This window comes from Myotis nattereri (assembly GCF_964212035.1).
Source record: "Myotis nattereri genome assembly, chromosome: 6".
NCBI classification, from domain to species: Eukaryota; Metazoa; Chordata; class Mammalia; order Chiroptera; family Vespertilionidae; genus Myotis; species Myotis nattereri.
In genome coordinates this window covers 50,906,624-50,923,192 of record NC_138081.1, presented here as the reverse complement: position 1 = coordinate 50,923,192, position 16,569 = coordinate 50,906,624, and the positions used below count along the sequence as shown (strand labels likewise).

Genomic DNA, 16,569 nt, shown 5'->3' with positions numbered 1-16,569 from the left:
TGAATCATTTAGTGGAACACACATTTGTATTGTTTTATATTTCTTTGATTACTTTATGAAGGCTATACTGGCATTGAAATTATAATACTCTGAGGGAAATATGACAAATGCAAATTGCGATATAATTAAAACTCCACTAATTTGGAAAAATGGACGTAGGAAGGCCATGTGACTTGCTGAAGAATTGGAATTAAAGGCTGCTTTAAAGGACATGTAAACATATACTGTTCCCAGAGAGACCTCCAAAAGGCCAGCAAGGTTTGCCTTAATGAGCATAGAAGAATCACCTATCATCATGCAGGAAGTGTCTACAATTAGATAATGCTGAAACCTTTTTTAAAGTACTTGCAGAAAGTTTGCTCTTACATACATAGCTAACCTCCTCTATAATCTTAAACTCTCATATGTGTGCACTGCATGCTTTTTCAAATTAATACAAGTGATTCTGCTCTTCTTCACTACGGTGAATTGTCAAGTCATGATGACTATGATCACATGATGATTTTTATTTTATATTGATGACACGAAAGATAAAGCACTTATGATACTTTGAAAAAACGCAGAGAATATGTATTTTGGTTCTTTTTTTATATTCCGGAAAAACAGACCTAGAAGGATCACATACCTTGATGAGGAAAAATAGGGATTTAATAGCAATTGTAGACCAAAGATCTCTATCTCTGATTCATAACTAAGTTTCCAACCACTAAGCAGGAGATAGGCATTCAATGATGTATTTTATAGGTTTCTTTTATAGCTGAGGAACATAAAATAGATGAAGTACTGTCCTTACCACTTCTTTAAAATGCAAAAATAACATTTAAACTTACACTGATAGAAAAGAATGCATTTATTTAAAGTTCGAGGTGAATTTGATAGCATAGCTATCTCTTGTTGATAAGATTTTGTTTAACCTCTTGAGTTCTTGCCCGGTATTGAGTGTCGCTGAGCCTGTTTGCTCTGTTTGCAGCCACAGCCGTCTCCAGTGAGCAGAATCCTGTCATTATCATTGCTGTGGTCGCTGTTGCAGGGACCATCATCCTGGTATTCATGGTCTTTGGCTTCATCATTGGAAGAAGGTAGAACCCAAATTTCTTCTAATCTCTGAGATAAAACTTTTTGATTTTTCAGAATTGGGTCACCCATTTCTTATTGTTTAGTACATTAGAATAGTAAATGCAAACACTCTTTGTCTGATATGAAACATTAGAGGTCACTAAGTTTTTGTTCTCCTGAGATCAAGATATACTTTGAACTTAATCAATGCCTTTAGTTTAAGGGGATGAGTATTGTCATTTCTGTTGGGAAAAATTATTCTTCTAGTTAATGTTTATGGAAACCATTTAAAATCTGTTGTTGTTGTTGTTTTCCAGGAAAAAATGTAGAAACAAATATTTACTCATTGATAAATCTAAATCTATAAATATATTCCTTCTACATTGTATCACACAAATACTTCATATTCTTTGCCTTTTTTAATCATATGATTTGCTATGTTATTATAATGTTTATAACTATGGACAGGAAGTTTTTGTATTTTGTTTATAGATCTAACTAGCATGTTGTAAAATAAATAAGGTATATTTCATTGAATTTTAAAAATATAAAGGAAGATCATTGATTGTGTTGTCATAAATTTGATTTTTTTTTTTTCAGGCACTGTGGTTATAGCAAAGCTGACCAAGAAGGGGATGAAGAGCTTTACTTTCATTGTAAGTGTTTGGTTTTTCTTTACTTTTATATATTGCAATTAATACAGAAACCTGGTTGTTAATATTGGCATGAAAAAATTCCTAACGCATCACCCTTGAAATTATATAATGAGCTCAAAGTACTGCTTTAAAGCATTTGACAATATACTTAGAATGAAAATCATATGTGAATTAAAAATATATATATATATATATATTCTGAAATGAAACCTCATAAGAAATTTTAATATAACTGCAGAATATATTAAGCTGCCTTTATGTCACAATCTTTCCTTTTCAAATGTTTCCTACTATTCTAATAATAATCCATTAAATGTTGCATGGCCCATGTTCTAGCTCAGGAATTCTTATCAAATTAGAAGGCTTTACCACCTAGTGAGTTATGCTACCTTGAAAGGCTAAGGAGCCACTTTCTCTTCAGCTACTATACATTGTCTATCACTGATAGATATTTTTACCAGACATTAAACATACAATAATAGGATTTAATCCTCCAATGTTTTCCTGTGGATTTGGATTACCTAGTTCTTAAAAATTTATTTTAGAAATCATATTTGGAATAGAGCTTAGGCAACCAAAGAAAATAGATGTCCATCTGCATTACTTTTATTTTTGTTCATTATGGATGACAAGTAAAAAATGAGAGCCATGTGAGTAAATATTAAGGCTCTATGCATCCAAAGTAAAAATCTAACAATTGAATGATTTTAGTTCTGATAATCCTTGAAAGTATAAGAACAATTTTACTGACTATTTTTCTTAGTAGCAATCATCTTTACTAGAATTTTTTTATGGACAGATAAATTTCTTAAATGGCAAAAGAATTATATCTATTATTGTATTGTTTATCAAATTATTGTGTTAATATCTAAGAAGGTATTGTCATGCACCCATTCTAAAATAACAAGATTATATAAGCATCTATCAAGAAACTGTGTTGTTTAAAGACACAAATTTTGAGTCTCTTTAATGTGTTTTTATTTGTTGAACCAGTACTGTGAATCTTGTCTTCAAAATAGAAGTGGCTGTAGATAATACATATCTAAATTGATTTTGAAACTCTTTAGATTTCTAGCCACTGAAGGCGGGAAGGGTGTTTGCGATACTACAAATTAGAGTAAAAGGTGTGACCAGAGGCAGCTTCATTAAGAAGCCTAAGCTCCAGGGCCCCTCACTTTCACAGACCCCTGTTTAGGACCTGGTAAAGCCCTAGCCAGCCTGTGTGTATAATCTCCTTTTACTTAAAGAGGGTGTCATAATTGTAGAAGCCTCATAAAACTTAACTCTCCCCCCGATGATGGCTGAATACATGTGATCCCATCACCTCCCACTCTGGGATTATTTGATGTGCCCCTGATGTTGGGAGAAGCCAGCCTCAGGCGATAAAAGTGCCATAGGCAGTTTTTAGTTAGAGGGTGTACAGAAAAAATGGAGGTTACCTTTTTCTCTCTCATGACATGAGAGAATAATTTTAACACTTCCACAGATAGGAAAAAGAGGTCCCAATCTTGAATGCCTAAATTTTTATATCTAGTTTAAAATGTATATAGGAGAGTAACTTAGGCCATAGTTAACTGGAGTCCCTGATTCTGCCCATATGTGAATAATTTTATGGCAGATTCATTTAATATTGCTTTAATCAGCATGCCACCTTTGTTTCTGTTATTATTTCTCAAAATTACCAAATATGTTTTAGTTTATGTAGTTTTAGCTTGCAGGTTAATGCAGAAAGTAAGTTGAAATATGGCTTATGTAAAACTTATATAGCCTTATGCTTAATTGTCATCACTCGGTTTTAATATTTTAATGCCATTTGCTTTTTTTACATTGACATTCAGTTTGTAATTAGAAAAAATAGACCGGCATGTTTTTACTTGCTAACATAGACAAGATAAGCTTGAAAAATATAAAGTTTTCATCTCCAGAGCAAAAATATCAATGGTGGTTTTAAGATATTTAACACTCATGAGAAATGTAAATGGGCTACTAAAACACACAGTAGCTCACCGTCTTAATGAGAAGCAACAGACCAGAATATTCAGAAATTATATCAATATTTTTTATTTTAAAAATCAATTTTTAAATGAATAATGAAGCAAAGTGCACTTAACATATCCTATTCTGGTAAATCCCTGATATTTTTGAATCACCCTTTTTACAAGAATATCTTTTCTTATTATTTGATGAGAAACAGACTTTTTTTTTTATTTCATGACTGTATCTAAGATATGTAAAGTACAACAGTATGGTCACCAGTTATTGGCAAGGAGGTGTCCTTTTATTCCTTTAGTATACAAACAATTTTCTTAGGTGCTAAGGCACCAGATTGAATTTTTACGGAAATATGAAAGCACCATTTAACTAGCTTTTAGAGCACAGAATGTAATAGAATGTCCAGCCGTCTATATCAGGCACACTCCACTCTCCATGCCCCAAGTACTGTGTTTAAAGATATAAACACAATGGAGCAGTTTAGTGAAGCAATCCCAATTTACATTTTGTTTCCTCCTACCACTTCTTCCAACAATGTCTTTGAATCCAAGCTGGGCAGTATTTCATGTTTTTATGCCAAAATCGCTGTGGCCTGTCAAAATGTTTTATGACAGCTTGAATAAAGAACCATCAGAGACCCCATTTGAGATGCAGAAGGTTACCTCCATTCTATCTCCCTTATCACAAGACAAAACAAAAGCTATGAAAGAAAGAGCGAATAAAAAGGGAGAAGATGGCTCATTCTCCATCTGCCTGCCAATCTAGGAGGTTAACCTATTGTTTTCTTCCCTTCTCTCTTTTTCTCTTCCCCCCTCTTCCCTGTACTCCTTCTTCTCTCTTTTCTCTTTCTATCCCCTCTCTCTTTTCTTCTTGTGTTTTTTTTTTCATGTTCAGCTTTAGTAACAAATGAGCATCTGTCAGTTTTATAAACTGGAACAGTAATTGTTTAAGACAATCAATTTTGGATAAACAATCAACTACAGCAGAATAAATCAAGATTTTTAAATCCCATTTTCCTTCATACATTCTGCTTCCTTTTGTTTGTTATGTGTTTATTTTTAAAAGATAATTTTAATTTAATGTGATGACATAAGCACAGTAGGCTGCAGTGTAATACATAAAGTAATATATTGTTCTCCAAATAGTGAGATTTAATGAAAAGATTGTTCAGTGGCTTTGTTAAAAACAATAAAGTTTTTTTGAGGATATAGTGTAATTCTTTTCATTGCATTAATATAACCAAATATATGCCTATCTTATCTTTGTCTTTAACCATATGACTGACTTGGAATACGTTATTGTAATTGAATTTGATTTAAAGTTAACATAGCATTATGTTACCTGCATGCTTCCGGGTGCATTTTAAGATTTTAACTTTTGCAACTTTTATGATTCTATGCTGTTTGAATCTTGACTACTTTTTCTGAGGCATATTGGCTGCCTCCTTCCAGAGCCTTATAAGTGAAAGTTCATATAAACCATTCTTCTTTCAAACTGTACCATACATGGTTAGCAGATCCCAGGAATATTGTAAATTTTCTAACTTTACTCTGGACTCTGTACATTCTGGCCTCTATTGCCCTGTAAGGTAAAAATGAAACTATGTTTTTAGTAGATTTCTCTCTGAGTCTGTGATAGTGGCCCTCACTTCTTGTATTAATTTTATGTATATGTCAACGGTGGTTGGTCTTTTAAAAAAATAAACTAGAAGAATAAGTAAGATGTCTAAATGTTTTTAATATTGGTGTCAGTGTAGCAGGCTACCTGTATATGAGATGTCTTCTTTTCCCAGTGTATGTATTTGATTGATTGACTGACTGATAGATTTACAAATGTGTTTCCAAGTCCATTACTAACCTCAATATGGCTTGAACTATGCCATGATAGCAGTGAATTTAATTAAACCTCCAGTCTGATAAGTCATGTCAGAGAATTTTGGTGATGTATTTTGCTGATTTACTGGAAAAGCAATTCAGTTAGTAACCTTTGAGCTGGATCTTCTGTAACCTATAGAAGCTCGCAGATAATACCTAACGCCCGCAGACTGCAGTAGTCTGCTAACACTGCTGTGAATCAGGTGATGCGGAAGCAAGTTCCCTGTTCCAAGGAGCACTCTGCATAATGAAATCCTGGGCTGGCTGCACAATAAGTGCTTTGCTTCATCACAGTCATGCTTTCTTACATCATTACAGTTAAATTTCCAGGCACCAAAACCTACATTGACCCTGAAACCTATGAGGACCCAAATAGAGCTGTCCATCAATTCGCCAAGGAGCTAGATGCCTCCTGTATTAAAATTGAGCGTGTGATTGGTGCAGGTAAGGCTGCTGTAGCTTCCTTATTCAGCTCTTCCATTTAGCCAAGATCGAAAGTCATACATCATAATGACAGGCAAATAATTAAGCCTCAAGTATAGAACTTTTGCATTTACCTGAACTGTGGGAAGCAATGAGGCTGTGCTTGTTTATGAAATCTGAAGAGAGAAAAAAGTGAAAAAGAAGCATGTGACACAGAGAATCTGTGCTTTTTGTCTTCTGTTGGGTTTTTAAGATACTGTTCTTTTGTAAACTATCTTTTAAAATTTGGCCTGTACGTTAAGAAATCACTTAGCATTATAAAAAATTAGAATGTTTCTGAATTTTGCTGGAATATATTTCCTCTTACTTGATTTACCATCTTCTTGCTAAGCTTTCATTTTTATTTATTTTTTCTTGTATTTGTAGGTATTCAGTAGCTCTTGTACTATTTAATTTCATGTAGAAAATTAATATGCATGACTTATTGAAAAGGAATGTTAATTTCTATGTGTTCACTGTATTTTAATAATAGTGTTACATTTTCAGTCCATGTAATCTAGCAGTCATGGGGCATATGGATTCAACACTCTTAAATCTTGAAGAACTATTTGCCCCTTAAACCATAAAAGAGGTAGCAGTTTTTAGGATTTGCTGATGTCCCCTCCCCTTTAGTAGGCAGTGTATGTTAGATAACAAATTTTAATTCTCAATTTTGTTTCTGAAAGAGTTTTTGTTAATTCAGTTTTTAAAAAAATAGTAGCTTGTGTAACAGACTTTAGAAAAGCTTAAAAGTACTTTGAAAGAATTATTTGCATTTACTTTGAGAGAGGAAATACTTCTGAAATTAAAACACATCTGCCTGTTCTGTTGCTTCAGGAGAATTTGGAGAAGTGTGCAGTGGCCGTTTGAAACTTCCAGGGAAAAGAGATGTTGCCGTGGCCATCAAAACCCTGAAAGTCGGGTACACGGAAAAGCAAAGGAGAGACTTTCTATGCGAAGCAAGCATCATGGGGCAGTTTGACCACCCAAATGTTGTCCATTTGGAGGGGGTTGTCACAAGAGGTAGATACTGATGATACCTTTCATTTACCAAATGGACTGTCAGAAATCAGTGTCATTGCACACACAGTAAAAAATCCAATTATGAACATATTGCACATTCTAAATGAATATTTTTCTTGGTATGTACTGACTAAACAATTTTTCTTTTGTGTTAGCACCTCAGGGAAAGAAATCAAATGAATGCAGGATTAGAATAAAAGAATATCTGATAACTAAAGCAACTGAGATTTTCTTTTTCCCCTTAGCTCAAAAACCATAGAAGTGGTGCACTTTTAGTCTTCATACATTACATAAAGTGACATTTTCCCTGAGTTTTGTTCACCAAGCAGGAGTCAGAAGAGCGCACTGATTTTTATTGTTTAATTTTTTTGAATTGTGACCATGTTCCAGACATTTCAGGACTTTTTGACCTTAGCAGCAGTACTGGAAGCTTTCGAAACTCTCATGCATTCCGTCTTTCAAAAGAGCACCATGTCTTTTATCTCGGATGAGAAGGAGAGTAACCTTGAAGTTGAGGTTGCATTTTTCTGAAGCAACACTTTTGTTTTCTTACGTATGTATGTTTTTAATTTTAGGGAAACCTGTCATGATCGTAATAGAATTCATGGAAAATGGATCTCTAGATGCATTTCTCAGGGTACGTAGCAAAATTATTCTCCCATTCTAAACATATTGCATACATGCTACAAAATAATCTCCTGAAGTTTGTGTGTGTGTGTGTGTGTGTGTGTGTGTGTGTGTTTCAGTGTAAAATGTGAAAATTATAAATAAGTCAGAAAGTTGTTTTTGAAAAGCAGGTTAAAATTCAGTGTCTTAGACTGAATTGAACTAGAATCTTTTTGATCATTCAAGTGATACAATGTAGTGAAAAAACTAGTTTCAATTAATATGGCTACCTCAAGTACAGAAGATACCTGAAGCCCTGTCATTTGAATACAGGTTGTAGAATAGCATTTTGCTTTCCTAGTACAGTTATGGATGAAATACAGTGGTAATACCGAGAAGACTAAAACGTGAAATAACCATATAATATTGGTACAATGATCCCAGTTCTGCTCTGTGGAGCCATTTCTATTATGCTGTTAGGTAAACACCAAGCATAAAATGTAGAATTATTAACATTTTTAAAATTAATAGCATGTGATTATTTTTTGTAAATGATAAATTCTAAATGTTTAAAATATGCATTTTTATTTCCAAAGACTTTTCACCCTAAGGATATGAACACATGTTAACATTTTTTTAAATGGCAAAGAGAAAATAATCTAAACAATAAGAGTTGTCTTAGATGATCTAGAATTGTACGTTCTACCCAGACTTATAGGCATTCAGGAGATTTAGAGACATCTGTATTGCTGCTGTTGCTGCATCTGTGTGATATGCATGACTATAAGCTCTTGGGAGGAAAGCATCACCTAGCAAGTTAACTCGCACCAGTGTCCTCGTGCACCATATTTGTGATTCATTTGGAGAAGTCTGTGGGTTAAACATATATGATCGCCAGTTCAGGTGCACATATTGTTCAACCCCACTTGCTAGTATACCTATTTTAGAGATTTTTTTGTTGCAAGTAATGTTCCTACTAATAGCAAAACCAGGAAAAGTATAAAAAGAAAACAGTCAGCCAATATTATCATTTACCACTTCTTAGTTTTTCTTCATTTTTAATCAAAAAATCTCCTCCCTTTTTTTTACCATTTGGAGAAAATATCTTAAGATATGTGCCTTTGTACCTTTATACATTTTTAGATTATTTTATAACTTTTTATCTAGTGAGGAAAACACTTAGCTGTCAGGGATATGTTTGGACATTCCATTCCCTAACTTTTGCCTAAAAATTAACACATACTTTTGGATTGGTATAATATGAAGCTATTATTAATTAATATTAATGACATCAATATAACTGATTACCAAAACTCTGTTTTGTATTATTTGCCTATCAGTAAAATCAGTATCTATTTTGTTTTTTACAAATGTCTGTATTATATAAAAAAAGAACAATTCTTATTATATAAAAGTAAATGACTAGTGTGCAAACCTTTTCATGTGGATTTCTTTCCCTTCGAAGCACAGTTTACTGGACTTTATTTTTGTCTTCCTGTAGAAACACGATGGGCAATTTACAGTCATTCAGTTAGTGGGAATGCTGAGAGGAATTGCTGCTGGAATGAGATATTTGGCCGATATGGGATATGTTCACAGGGACCTTGCAGCTCGCAATATTCTTGTCAACAGCAATCTTGTTTGTAAAGTGTCAGATTTTGGCCTTTCCCGGGTTATAGAGGACGACCCAGAAGCTGTCTATACAACAACTGTAAGAAAAAGTCTATTACTGCATCTCTTTATATTCCTAAGATTTTCCTACCAAGAAAGCAAAGCTTAATAATAATTAACATGGGGGGGGGGAGGGCAAATTAACCTCAGGAGTTTTTTTGTTTGTTTGTTTTGTTACTGTTTGTTTTTTTTTTTCCCTTTTGGAAGAATCATTGTTGCTTTTATAATCTACATATAGGATAAGAGGAGAAATAATAAGAATGATAGCATGCTTATCATATATTGGAATGTTCAGATAAATAATATACTGTAAAGTCATGTACAACATCTAGTTACTAGTACTCATACTTGTAGCAAAAAGAAATGTAATTCTATTTTAAATAAAGATTTTAAAAGAAGATTAGCTATGCTAAGTCTTACAACTTTTGTGAGATTGTATGAAAGGGAAATATATGAGGGTTTACTTAAATACACCATATTTCATTCCATTTTAGTGGTTATTTTGCATAATTTGTCATTGTCGTTTGACTATACTCCTAAGAACACATAAGGCCCACTAACTGAGTTGCCATAAAAGTGAAATATTGTAATGACTTTAAAAAACAGGTTAGTAACTTTAAATACACTTAGAGAGATTCAAGATGGATAGGTGTGATACTGCTGAATTGCCTACCAAATATAAAGATGTTTAATGGTAGCTTTATGGTTCTGCTATAAATGATTTATAAGTTGTTATACATATTTAAAATGTTGATTTCTTGTTATGACAGGGTGGGAAAATCCCAGTAAGGTGGACAGCACCTGAAGCCATCCAGTACCGGAAGTTCACATCAGCCAGCGATGTGTGGAGCTATGGGATAGTCATGTGGGAAGTTATGTCTTACGGAGAGAGACCTTACTGGGACATGTCAAATCAAGATGTAGGTGTAACACTATTTAAACAAAAACGATTTAATACATTGATATCCATTATTACTAGACTATGAAGGCAATGGCTCATAAGATGAAACTTCTATTGAATTATAAAAATATAATTGCTGAGTTTACACAATTATTACAACAAATTACTAAATAGTTACCATAAATTAGTGGTTCAATCAATTTTATGTTGATTTTCATTTTGAAGAATTGTGTTTTCCTTTAAATCTCTAGATATAATAGAAGCCTACACAGGATATTTCCTCCTTATTAAAGATAATGATGCTTTGCTTGCCCAGCTACAATGGGAGAGTCACACGAATAAAAGCATCATTTGTGGAGAGGAGGGTAAAGAAGGTTGTGATTGTGGTTGTTTTTGTTTTTGTTTTTATCTTATTCTTTTTCTTTAATGTTCTGAGAAAATCTGTTTAAATCATTGTTGATTGGATTAACTAAATTTTAATTTCATGAGACAATCTAAATTTTATGATCAATATTGGTGTTTCATAGTGATATTTTATAATGTAATCACAATGGAAGTATTTTTGGAAATTCCTAAAGAAGATATAGTGCTCATTAATGTGTATCCTGTTACATACTAAGACATAAAATATGCTATTATTCTTTGATACAAGAAACTGGTAGTATAATGGGGGTTATACATCTCACACCAAGAGACCACTTATAAAACAATATAACTAAGTGTGAATTTTTGCTTCTATTAGGTTGAATTTTTTTGTAATTGACATTTTATAGGTCTAAAACTTTCAAATACTGGCAGATTTATGTAATACAACTTATTGACAATGTGAGTGAAATTTGGATAAAAGCAGAGAAAGTGTAAATCTAGGAAGTAGAAATCTGAAGATCTTGGTTTATAGCTGATGAGAAATTCTCCAAGGGGACACACTGGCATGTTCAGAAGCAAAAGCTTAGCAAGGTGTATGGAGACCAATTATCTTTGTTTTTTATTTAGAGTTTTCCATATGAAATTTATATGGTTCTTAAAATTTATAGTTATTTTTAGACAACTGAAGTCAAATCAGACGGTTGGTAAAGTTATTTTCAGTCTATTTCCCTACAAATTTCTGCATTACCTGCAGTTCACAGCCTGAAAAGGTGAAACTTTTAAGTCATTTAAATCTTTTGGTATTTTAAATTGAGAGATGACTTGAAACTTCTTAATTTTTATTTATTTATTTTGGTTTTGGTTTTGGTTTTTCAAAGATAAAAGCCTAAGTGATGAGTACGTTTGGCAGAGGCAAAGTTGTTACTATTTGACAGGTGTCAGTGTCAAAGATTCCATGGGCTGTCAAAACGAGAGCAAACAAATCCTTGGGGCAGAGAAAGAGAAATATTGATATTCCCTAGACACTCAGGAGAGTTTCATTTCTTTTGACACCCTCCTTCTGTACTAGATACAAACATAAAGGGAATGACAGGAATATAAGATAACTTAAATTCAAAGTTTACCTAACTAAGTTTACCTAACTTCTAAAAACAAATAATAGAAATAGTTAAGAAAACAATAGATAGCTTCAGTTTTCATTTTTGGAATTCTCTCAGTTTTCTTGAAAATTAAATATCATGAAGATATAATAAGTGTATCATGAATAAATAAATATTTTATAAATTAAATTAAATGATATCTAGACTAAAGCTTTGTTCTGATGTAGAACTTTTAGCGCCTCTTTTTTTAATTTTGAAAGTCTTAATTGTTAAATTCAGACACAAGTTTATGTAATAGTAAGAGCTTTCCTATGCCATTCAGTTTTGGTAATGAATTTGATGTTTATATTCCTTGTATAGGGTAATATTTATTATTTCATACATTTATTGTTAAAGTGCTATTTGAGCAGTTATGAGGGTATCCCAAAAAATGTATACACACTTTAAATGATTATAAAATCAGTATTTATTAACATACGGTTCATTTTGACAATTTAAAAGAATCTACAGAAATGAATAATATAGTTTTACAATTCCTGTTTTCAAACTGATGACTGATCCACTGATAATGAAAAGCAATTGAATCACAAACATCAAGAATCATTTTGTTTAGTATTTGTGCACCCTCAATTCATCAACTGTTGCTGGTTTTGTACCGTAAACTTTCTTTTATGTAGCCCCATAAAAAAGTCTAGTGGATAAATTTTCTTTATTCAAAGCTTAGTCTGGCTTCACCCATTATTTCAAATCAGTTAAACCTGGAAAGGAGTAAAAATTGAGTTATCAGCTGTTAAAGTGTGTATATCTTTTGGGGGGATTACCTACATGTATAATCTTCAATAAAAAAATGGTGAAAAACCTGAATATTTTAAAATAATTCTATTCTGGTAAAAAAAATATCTCTAGCTAAAAGCTTTTTTTTAACTTGGAATCTGCTAGGAATTCATGGAGCGGATTGAGATCTCTAAAACCCCTCATGCATATGGATATCCTGTGTATCAGAGAATATATTGTGTTTTTCTGGGAAGTTTGCTTTCACCAGGTCTTCAGATATATTACCTTTTTAATTAGCCTAAATTGATTTATTAAGTGAATCAACTCACTTTATAGTGTTTAAGTTTAGTTGCTAGGAATTTGTCAGGAATGCAGAAAGCCCCCAACTATCAAATGCTTTAGATTATGAAAGCCTTTAATAAGATGCCATGAAAATAAGCAGTAAATTGATGGTTATGTTTATAAGCAAGTTCACAAAATTCCAGGCTGAATGCTGAATCAAGGGAGGTTCCTGTGATCACGCTGCAGAAATAGGAAAGGGCTACTGTAGAAGTCAGTGAGGTAGAGAGTTCCTTGCCAGGGGGGTTTAATTACACTCTTGACATGTGTGTGATCAAGAAAAACTTGGGCCGAAACCGGTTTGGCTCATTGGATAGAGCGTCGGCCTGCGGACTGAAAGGTCCCGGGTTCGATTCCGGTCAAGGGCATGTACCTGGGTTGCGGGCACATCCCCAGTAGGAGATGTGCAGGAGGCAGCTGATCGATGTTTCTCTCTCATCGATGTTTCTAACTCTCTATCTCTCTCCCTTCCTCTCTGTAAAAAATCAATAAAATATATTTTAAAAAAAAAGAAAAAAGAAAAACTTGGGAAAAGATAACATGCATTGGTATAGTGACACCCACACCCAAATGCTTTATGACTCAATTAACACATGCATGAATGCTCGTAGTATTTTTGTGTACTTATAACTTCCTTGAATTTTCACCAAATGGAAGCAGTTAGAATCTTGTTATTTGCCATTAAAATCAAAGCTGATCATTCTCAATAAGTTGCCATTTTCATTCTTTTTAAATAAAATCTGCAGATTTATAGCCCTTTCCATAATGACCTTTCAGGGAAAAATCTTTATATATATAAAATGTAGTCAAAAGTAACAGATATTATAGAAATTGAAAATACTCATAATGGCCATTCACAGAAGCTAGCTTTTCATTGAATTTGTCTTAATTTGAATAAAACTTTTACACTCATATTTTTAAGTTCTTCATTGTACAGATTCGATTGTTTTTCTGTGCATAGTACTTAACAAAGTTACTTTTTCTCACTTTGAGTTAGGCCAATACATTTTTAATTTTACTAGCAAATGGTCATAAGGATAATGAAGAATAAGCTTCCATAAAGATATAGGACATAAAGGTAAATTCTTAAAGTGTTTCATTTTAGAACACTTAAAAGCTTTGAAAATATAATACATGGTAACTAAATTTATTTTCAACTAAATTGTGAGCCCTCAGTTTTTTCTTTTAAATGCCACCACTAATTTATGTATCTTTGGTTTTTTTATATTAATATAGAAACAAAATTGTGATTTTTTAAAACTTTGCCATAATCCCTTAAGAGGTGTCCGAAGTACTTAATTTGTAAGATGTGGGTTATGTTATGTGAGGTTAATGATATGAAAATGGACATGAGCAGAGAACAGAAGCCAATCATGTTATATCCCATGTTGCGTGAATACAGGCCCATTATCCTGGGTGCTGCTTTTTCTCTTAATTACCATGGTCATGCTACAATCATACTGAAACACTTCTCAATGAGCAACTTTTGTGTTTATTCCTAAGCATTTTTTTACAGTACATGCCGAAGTACTCCTGTTGTATCCCAGTGGATTTTTATAGATGGTATTTACCCTAGTCTCATTTCACAGGGAACTATGTAGAATTAGAAATTGCTTATGAATTTTTTTCTTTGACTTTTTTTAAATACTAAGGCTAGATCTGGACAGGCAAAACCAAGTTATCTATGGCAAACTGTGCTGTGGCCAGGCCAAGGTTCCCAACAAGCATCTCTTGTGCTCCTATAGGTGAGGCATGATAGTTAATGGGGCCCTTAGTGCCCCAAATTGATTCCCAGTCCAGAGCATCTCTTATTTTAAATGTTATATATTGCTGCTGCTCCTTTAAATATGTGTAAACCACTGTGTCTTTGAGAGCTACACGTTTCATTTTGGATTATGATACATGTTATTTCTTTTCTTTAATGATAGGAATCATTCCTATGATGCAATAAGACAACTACAGAGGTTTATTAACTATTTTATTCCTGTAAGAGTCTTTAAGGGCATTATACTGTGTTTATTGACACAAAGACTTAAGAATTTCTTGGGTTCAAAGCTAAAGAGACCTCTGGGAGGGATGTTGAAGAGTATTGTGTCAGAAAGATCATGACAAGATTTATGTTTATCAATTTAAAATATTATTTAGAGGGAAATAAATAAGGAAAGCTCTTCCACCCGCATTCTTTCTTGCTGGACATGGGAGGAAGACAAACTGCAAGCAGGGAGACAGGTCAGGATGGTGTAGGGACAACACCAACGTTATGGACATGGGAGTGCAGTCCTGTCAAATCAGAAGGAAAACTGTTCCAATTCCAGCAATCTCAAACACTCCTTCCCCACAAAGAAAATGCCCCCGATTGTTTATTCTTTGCTCATTTTGAATACATAAAGTGTTAGAAGTTTTTTTATTTACTTATGCATAATTTATTTAAATAACACAGCTTTCCGAAGTACAGTCTTTTTACTTCTAAGTTGTTTAATGTAGAGCACTTTTGAGTCCAAGTATAGGCCTGTCACTGGACTGTATAAAGCCACATGAAATTGTTTGCATTTGAAAGGTTTTTTTATTAATTTCCCCTATAGCTATATACTTGTGACCTTTGCAGAGTTATCATTTGTGTGTGTGTGCTTATGTGAGGTAGGAGGTGCCTATGGAAAGTCCAGATGAAGATGTCTAGTAAACTGATCTATAAGACACAGTGATCAGGAAAGAATGTGGGCTGAGGATGGTATACTCACAGTACTTCTCAAAAGTTACTGCAGTTAAGTTAATCTATTTACCTTTTAAACTCCATCAATTTGCATATGTGGATATTTCTTAAATTCAAGTGGATTCTTTGTTTCTTTTCCAAAGGATTGTCTCTAAAAACTGTTGATGCCAGCTACTTTACTAATGCCATCCTACAACCTTTTTACATTTGAATGTGCTATTCTTGAATGTCAACAAGCATCTTAAGGATATGATTCCCTACAAATACTAACTTTATCAGCATTTCTTAAAGCCAGCTTTTGGGTTTATTTTCTTCAAAAACTCAAGGTCACCTCTTTTGTTTGTCAGTTTTTCTTATATTTCTACTGTTACCTTAGTATTAAAGGATTTGTTAATCCCCCTTGAATATTATAATGTTTTGCAAATTCTTATTTGTAGTCTTTGCCTTTCTATTATTTTTCTTGTGTTGCTCAGGTTTATAACAATTTCTGATTTTTAAGATCTATTTTTTCATTCCATATAGATAGATAAAAATAAGTCTGAATAAGTAACTTTTATACTTTCTGATTGCCCCATACTTGGGCTTCCCTCTCAGCCCCAGCTTTGTCCAGAAGGTTGCCCGGAAGGACGTCTGGTCTAATTAGCATATTATGCTTTTCTTATGATAGATGGGCAGGGATAGTCTGATAAAAGTATAACAACCAGGACTCTGGGTGGGAAAGCCCTGATTTGTAACCTTTTTCAATTTCCTAGTGTAACCCTTTCTCCCACCCCACTGCCACCCGCTGCCCGCTTCCCCAAAGCCCATTTCAGCCTGGCACTGTGAGGTCACTAAAGCTGGAGTTGCAAGGTGATTGAATCACCTTCTTGAACCAGTACAAATTGGCTTCAGCATATAACACTAGTATACTTTCTAAACATATAAGCTTTATATTATTTAAAATAATAATATACTTGGTAATATTTACTGTCATAGTACCATTCACATATTTTGATATCTTGTTTAAAAATGCAAAAAGTGAAACTTTTAAGGATTCAAT

General features: G+C 33.2%; 1 protein-coding gene across 6 annotated transcripts in view; it reads left to right on the top strand.

Moving 5' to 3' along the window:
* The window catches only part of EPHA7 (EPH receptor A7), a 179,980-nt gene that overhangs the window by 158,472 nt on the left and 4,939 nt on the right, over window positions 1-16,569 (top strand). For 2 of the 6 annotated variants that reach the window (XM_081094518.1, XM_081094520.1), the window contains exons 8-14: window positions 971-1,079; window positions 1,657-1,712; window positions 5,909-6,022; window positions 6,878-7,063; window positions 7,639-7,700; window positions 9,171-9,380; window positions 10,111-10,260. In XM_081094518.1, the coding sequence (XP_080950644.1) occupies window positions 971-1,079; window positions 1,657-1,712; window positions 5,909-6,022; window positions 6,878-7,063; window positions 7,639-7,700; window positions 9,171-9,380; window positions 10,111-10,260 (887 nt within the window). Of the gene's footprint in view, window positions 1-970; window positions 1,080-1,656; window positions 1,713-4,598; window positions 5,425-5,896; window positions 6,023-6,877; window positions 7,064-7,638; window positions 7,701-9,170; window positions 9,381-10,110; window positions 10,261-16,569 lie in introns of those variants that run through there. The other 4 variants (XM_081094519.1, XM_081094517.1, XM_081094522.1 and 1 more) reach the window with 2 other exon arrangements.